Below are 7,315 nucleotides of genomic sequence, written 5' to 3'. Positions count from 1 at the left end.
ATTCGTGCCAAAGTTGACCAATTCGAACAAATCTAAACTTATTCTAAAATTTGATGCTATTTCCGACTTTTTTTGCTTTCATTCAAAAAAAAAAAAAAAATTAAAAAATGTAAAAATTATGGCGTCTGACTTTGATGCAGTTTTTTATCACACCCTGTATAGTCCAGATAAGTACGAATTTCCAAAACTTCCTACATAACCCAATCCTACAGTAATCCTATTTTCAAATTTCAGGGTTCCAACTCTACCAGTTCACCCAGAATTTAAATTGTGTCATATTTAGTACTAAGTACGAATTTCCAAAACTACGTACATACCCTAGTCTTACAATGCAATAGCAATCTTTATTCCAAATTTCAGGATTCTAACCTTATTGGTTCTCCCAAAATTTAAATTGAAATTTAGTGTCATTTAGTATACATAAGTACGAATTTTCAATAGGAATGTAGGTAACATTCCTCAGTCCTAGAATGCAATACTAAAGTTATTTACAAATTTCAGTATTCCAGCCCTATTGGTTCACACACATCGAAATTGTGCCAAATTTCGTACCATTTTGTACTTTTTGTGCACATAAGTATAAATTACAAAAACTACTCTGCCAGTAATGTTAATTTTAAATTTCAGGATTCCATCCGTTCTTCCAAATACGAATTGAACTAAATTTAGTACATTTTATAACTTTTCTTAAACATGAGTACACACTTCCAAAACTACCTCCTTACATCGACTCCACTCCTCAACCCTGATTCCCATTCCAAATTTCATGTTTTTCGCTCTAACCGTCCACATGATACGAAATGGTACCAAATGTAGTACATTTTAGTACTTTGCGTCGACTTATAGTGCGAATTTCGAAAAACCCTTTGGTCATGTATCATACACTTCATCATATTTAGTACATTTTAATACTTTTCGTACCGTTATAGTATGAATTTACAAAAACCAGCCTTATCTGACCCCTTCGGACCAAGAGTGACCCTCACCCAAAATTTCAAGATTCTAGCTTTAGCTGCTTCGTTTGGGCTTTGATGAATCAGTCAATTATTTTTCTCTTTTATTAATTTAGATTCTTCCCTTGACAGTATAAAGAGGAGATCGTTGAGAAGAGAGATTCTATTTTGAAGAGCAGCATTAAACAACATGCTCTTCTACTTTCTTTTACACCCTTTAATCCTTTGCGGTTAAGTGCTGCCTACTACAGCGATTCCCGGCAAAAATCCCATTACCATATAATGTGTGTGTTAAATTCATTTTGGAACTGATAATTACTTACAAAACAACATCGTTATTGATACGTTATAACTTATAAGGAATAATGAAACATCAAACAACTTTTTTGTTGCAAGTTTGGCTTGCATTTTTTGATTTATTTATTCAAAATTAATTTCTTTACAAATAATAATAATCAATTCGATTAAAGTTCTGGAAACTCTGAGAAGGGGAACAAAACAATTCAATTTTTTCTCATTTAATTTAATTTAGCAAAACAATAACAAAAATCTTTGACGTACGAATATAAGTATATAGATCATGTCTTATCAACTTAGGAGTTTTCTTTAAGAAAATGTAAAAAAGGGACATTTCATTCTTTTTTTATTTTTGTTTCTTCTTAAGAAATAACAAGCAAAGACAATATACGACGATGTAATTCATAGAGTATAAACGTAGGTCATGGTATAACAAAATCTGTTTGCGGTTGTTGGTTGGTTGGTTTGCAATCACGATGCGATGCGTTCGATAGTTTAGATGAGAGATTAAAACACTTGGACACGATGATTTTCACGATCGCATACCAAAATATTACCATTCGACATGATGGCGACACCTTCGAGACCTTTGAATTCTGAATCACCAGAACCCCAGGAACCGAAAGTTTTCAAGAAACTGCCGTCAGGATTAAAAATCTGTATGCGATTATTGCCGGAATCAGCGACAAAGATGTAGCCCTGATCATCCACAGCAACACCTCTGTAAATGTGTAAAAGAATTTAATTAATCGAATGTATTTCTGAGGATGATGTGCATGAAGTTACCTGGGAAATTTAAATTGTCCATCATCAGATCCTTCACCACCAAATGTGGATAAAACTTTGCCATTGACATCGAAGATCTGTGAGATAAGAATTATGGCACAAATATATCATATGAAGAGAAGGCGGATAGATGAGGTGTGACTTACCTGAATTCTGTGGTTATTTGAATCGGAAACAATGACACGATTCGTGTTAGATACAGCGATGTAATGCGGATGTTCGAGTTGTCCTTCGCCACGGCCGCATGTGCCAAATTTACCAACGAACGAACCATCGGATTGGAAAACCTATGAAAGCAACAAGAAATTGTTAATAGGAATGTAGAAAAAGTGTTTTTCAAAGTTTGTGTATATTACAAGGTGTGACAAAATTTATTTTTTGTAACAATTACAAGAAAAATACAGCAAATTATAATAGTAGAGATAAAGAAGAAAACAAGTGTATCGGTGTTTTGAAAGTTTACATCGCAAAGTAGCCTATATAGAGGAGCAAGTTCTCCCATTTTCAAATTTTTTAAATTTTCGGATTAGGTATATAGTGTCTTCGGCAATGCTGCAGAGGAAAATACAAAAAATATTTTAGTTGGAAATTTTAACCCCAAAACGAGTCAACATAAAATTGTACTATGGGTCCAAGTTTCTATTCATCAGACGCACAATGAAATTTAATCTAGAATAATTCTTACTTTAACACATTCCCTGAAAAATAAGGCATAAAGGGAGATTTTGACTCGGATGCAGAAAAAGCGAAACACAATGTTAAATTTTAGTACATACATTTTAAATTTGATTTTCATAAATATATAGTCAATTCAGAGTTTCATAATAATATTTTGTGTAGATTATTCCAATTTTTGACAAATTCCTCAAAAACTCTAAATTTGATGTTATTTTCTGGCGTCAACTCAAATAAAGTCAGACGGAAAAATGAGATTATATTTCCGGGCTTTTTGGGAACATTGATGTTGTTTTTTTTTTTTTTTTTTTTTTGTTGAGATTTTCGCACATACTCACACAAAGTCCGACTATTACCCTAAACCCTACCCTACACCACATAGTGGTAAGGGTATTATGTCTTTGTGCATTGGTTTGTAATATGGAGTAGAAAGCGAGATAGACCCATAGTTACTTTTGAGGATCTTCATAGTATTACTTTCTGAGTCGATTTATGCATGTCAGTCCGTCCATGCAATTTTGTGAACAAAATGCAGGATACACAATGTTTGTTTGGCCCAAGGACGAATCCTAGATATAGCTTCCATATATCTTCAACAGATTTCGGGACTGATCTTCGGCAAATCTGACCGAATTCTGTCTAGAAGCAAGTACATTAAATTTGGTGAAAATCGGTTCAGATATAGCTATAGCTCTCATATATACATATGTTTTATCTGATTTGGTGTTTTAGTCCCTAACATTCGAAATATGCACCCAACAAGAATGATGTTTGGTATCAGATACACCCCAGATATGCCTCTGACATATTTGATCAAGATCGGTTCAGATTTGGATATAGGTCCCATACAGGTCCCTCAAATTCGTAATATGCATTCGACAACAAGGATATTTGGTACCAGATAACTTTTCGAGCTCGGAAATACCTCTGTTATCAGGATCGGTTCAGAATTGGATATTGGTCCCATATATATCATCAACCGATCTCGGGTTAATTCTGCACCAACTTACAAATATCAGCCCAAATGGACTGAATTTCGGCATATCCGACCGAATTCAGTCTAGAAGAAAGTGCATTAAATTTGGAGAAAATTGGTTCAGATATTGCTATAGTTCCCATATATATGTTTCATCCTATTTGGCGTTTAAGTCCCTCACATATATAACCTTTATCCGGGACTAGGATTCGATATATATTTTTTTAATATAATCCTTCTCCAAGTAATATCATGGAAGGAAGGTTAGGTTGGAGGCATGTAAGAGGTCGAGACATGGTGTCATCCAGCTATTTGCATATAATCTACAATTGTTAAGTCTTTTCATACCTGTACTCGGTGGTTTTCTTTGTCGCAGACGTAGATAAAGCCCAGAGCATCGGTGGTTACACCCCATGGATAATTGAATTTGCCATCTGCGGTACCTTGTGAGCCAAATGCCCGCAAGAAACGTCCTTGTGGATCTAACACTTGTATACGATGATTATATCTGAAAGGAAACGGAAGAGAGAGAAAGAGAGACAATGAGACAGATGTAAGTAATTAAAAGGACTGCTAGTTAGTAGGACAATAACAATGACAAAATAATTAATTCGATAATCAATTTAAAGTCTTAATATAGTAGATTGGTGTCTAATTTCAATGTTGTGTACAAATAGAAATACCTTTTACTTGTGGGAATGGGTGGGTCATGAAGGATATTCAGAATATTAATTGGCATTTGATGTATAATATATCAAAGTACCAAAGTACTGACATGCATGTTAAGGAAATATTTGCTTAAGTGAGTTTAACACAATAATAAATAGAGTCTTGAAATGTTGGTAAGGGTCAACATTCGTACTAGAATGTGTGCAAAGTACTAAAAGGTACTTAATATTGTACCATTTGCATCGGTCGAACGGATATGACTAAAAATCTGAAAAAGGTATAATAATATAATACGGCACTAAGCAATGATAATATTTTAGCGGTTAAAACAAAGGTCTTGAAATTTTGTATGGGAATCAAAGTTGGGAAGTACGTCTGATATAAACAGATAAATTGGAAGTGCACACTTTGGTAAAATAATTGTACTACTAAATTGTACTAAATTTGTAGGCCTAGAACTGGATTTTTTATAATAGGAAAGCTATGAGTGTTAACGACTTGTATAAGGAGGTAAAAAGGTCTAGAATTTAGGAATTGAACCAGAATTATGAATTTCTTAGGATCACTGTGTGTGTGAAGCAGATTGATAAGGAAGTGGACTTGTATATGCGTACTATATAGTTTACGAAAAGTACTTAATTGTACTAAACTTGGATATTCGTACTATATAGTATACGAAAAGTACTTAACTGTACTAAAAGTTGTATATAGTCTAGTAAAAGAGCTAGAATTACTGTATTTGATATAAGGATCACTGAACAATGTCATTCCGTTTAAAACACCCCAAAACCCCATTAATCTATAGGCATGTGATAGACTGGATATACTTACTGAAAGGGTACAAAAAGTACTAAAAACTGAATGATTTGCATGGACAAACGGAATGAGGTAGAATTCTGAAATTTGGAAAGAGGGTACATGTACCAAAGGGTTTTTGGGAATTCAAACTATAAGGTTGCAAAAGGTTCTAAAATGGTACTAAGCTTCTAAAATTATACCATTTTGTATTATGTAAATAGATAGAGTTTAAAACTTGAATTTTGTATGAGAATCAGTGCTGGAAATTAAATTTTAACAACTAAAAAAGCGGTAAGTTCGGTCGGTACAAACTTTAAATACCCTCCACCATTTGGAAAGATTTATTAAATTTTCAAAAAAAAAATAAAATCCATTTAAAATTATATTAAAATTTCAAAAATACCGAATATCGGAAGACCCCTATATATGAGGGATATACGATATTGTGGACCTATATAGGCAACTCCATTTCATGGGGTAAAGTACTCACAAAGAACTCCTTGTGTAGAATTTCAGACAATTCCATTGAAAAATGTGGTTAAAATTATCAAAATACCGAATATCGGAGGGCACCGTTATATGGTGATATATGATATTGTGGACCTATATAGACAATTATATTTCAGAGGGTAAAGTACTCACAAAGATTTCCTTGTGTAGAATTTTAGACAATTCCATGCACAAATGTGGCTAAAATCATCAAAATACCGAATACCTGGGAGCACCGTTACATGGGGGCTATACAATATCGTGGACCTATATCTATAAATCTCCTTTAGGCGGTTAAGTACTCACAAAGAACTCCTTGTGTATATGGGGGCTATAAGATAACGTAGTTCTTTTTAAACAATTCTCTTTTAGGGGCTAAATTACTCATAAGGAACACCTTTTATGGAATTTTAGACAATTCCAATGAAAATTGCCCATCTTCGAACTTGACAAGGCTGGAAACAAAAGAGAGATCTGTGCAAAATTTTAGCTTTCTATCTTAATTCGTTTTGACGGACGAACAGGGCTAAATCGTCTCAGAATTTTACGCTGTTCAAGAATATATATACTTTGTTGGGCCTAAAATCATTTTTTCGATGAGTTACTCTGTACTGTGTACTGTACTGTGAAAATGTGTGCTAAGTGTGCAAACTGTACTAAATGTTACCAAATTTGGTAAAGTTTGGTTACGGGTGATGGTGGAATTTTTTACAAATTGGTACTGAATGAAGAAGCGCTAGAAATCTGAAATTTGGAATTGGGCTGCTGATCATGTGTAACCTGAATATATTGAGGTGGTTTCCGAAATGTGTCCTATAATTGTACGAAAAGTAGTAAATGGAAGTATATTTGGCATTGGGAAAAGGGTAGAGATATAATTACTGATGGTATGTGCGTTTGAGATTTAGTGGGGGTTTGTTTTCTTATATATTCACGAGAAGTACTACATGGTACTAAATTTGCTATTGTGTGAAAGGATAGAACTGGAATCCTCAAATTTGATATTGAGATGTTTGTTGGTGTCTGCAATTTAGATATGGAGGTGTTTTTGGAAATTTGTACTGTAATGGTACGAAAAGTGGTACTAATTCGTGAAATTTGATATTATGTCCACTGTTGGTATCTGAGGTTTAGATATGGAGATTATTTTGAAAATGTGTACTATAATTGTCAGTAAGCAACTAAATGCTACTAAATTCGTTATTGAGAGAATGTATAAAACTTTAATCCCAAAATTTGATATTGGTGTTGCGATCTGGTGATGGTTTTGCAAATGTAAACCTAACCTATATTTCTCCCTTTAGATACCCAATGACTGGCATCTAATCCTTACCTTAAATGTTTTCTGATTAATTTTCTTGATATGGTAATCGAAAAAGAAGAACAGAAGAAGAAAAACAACAACGTGTAAACAAAATCAATTCTGACACATTGCCCTTCACACATCGATGGCAATGAATTAAATACGAAAAAATCCCTTTTTGTGCAACAGAATAAAGTTGTAATTAAATTTCGCATTAGCATCGGTCATTATCCGCTTAGTATTTCCAATTACAAGAAGTAAGAAATACAAGACGAATATATTTTTGTATCATTGTGAACGCACACCTCACATCCACTGTCTCAATAAGAGGAAATACCCGAATGGGGGGAAGGGTTGCTCTACCTTTGT

General features: G+C 33.7%; 1 protein-coding gene across 4 annotated transcripts in view; it reads right to left on the bottom strand.

Annotated features, from left to right (window-relative positions):
- Nucleotides 1-1,574: 1,574 nt before the first annotated feature.
- Nucleotides 1,575-7,315, bottom strand: part of LOC131800348 (RING finger protein nhl-1-like) — a 163,285-nt gene continuing 157,544 nt past the window's right edge. For all 4 annotated transcript variants that reach the window (XM_059120406.1, XM_059120403.1, XM_059120405.1 and 1 more), the window contains 4 exons: nucleotides 4,036-4,195; nucleotides 2,183-2,323; nucleotides 2,037-2,113; nucleotides 1,575-1,971 (listed from right to left, as the gene is read on the bottom strand). In XM_059120406.1, coding sequence (XP_058976389.1) covers nucleotides 1,758-1,971; nucleotides 2,037-2,113; nucleotides 2,183-2,323; nucleotides 4,036-4,195 — 592 coding nt within the window. In that variant the 3' untranslated portion in view covers nucleotides 1,575-1,757. The remainder of the gene's footprint in view (nucleotides 1,972-2,036; nucleotides 2,114-2,182; nucleotides 2,324-4,035; nucleotides 4,196-7,315) is intronic.

The sequence above is a fragment of the Musca domestica genome, unplaced genomic scaffold (assembly GCF_030504385.1).
Source record: "Musca domestica strain aabys unplaced genomic scaffold, Musca_domestica.polishedcontigs.V.1.1 17, whole genome shotgun sequence".
Classification (NCBI taxonomy): Eukaryota; Metazoa; Arthropoda; class Insecta; order Diptera; family Muscidae; genus Musca; species Musca domestica.
This window is presented reverse-complemented; position numbering and strand designations above follow the sequence as displayed.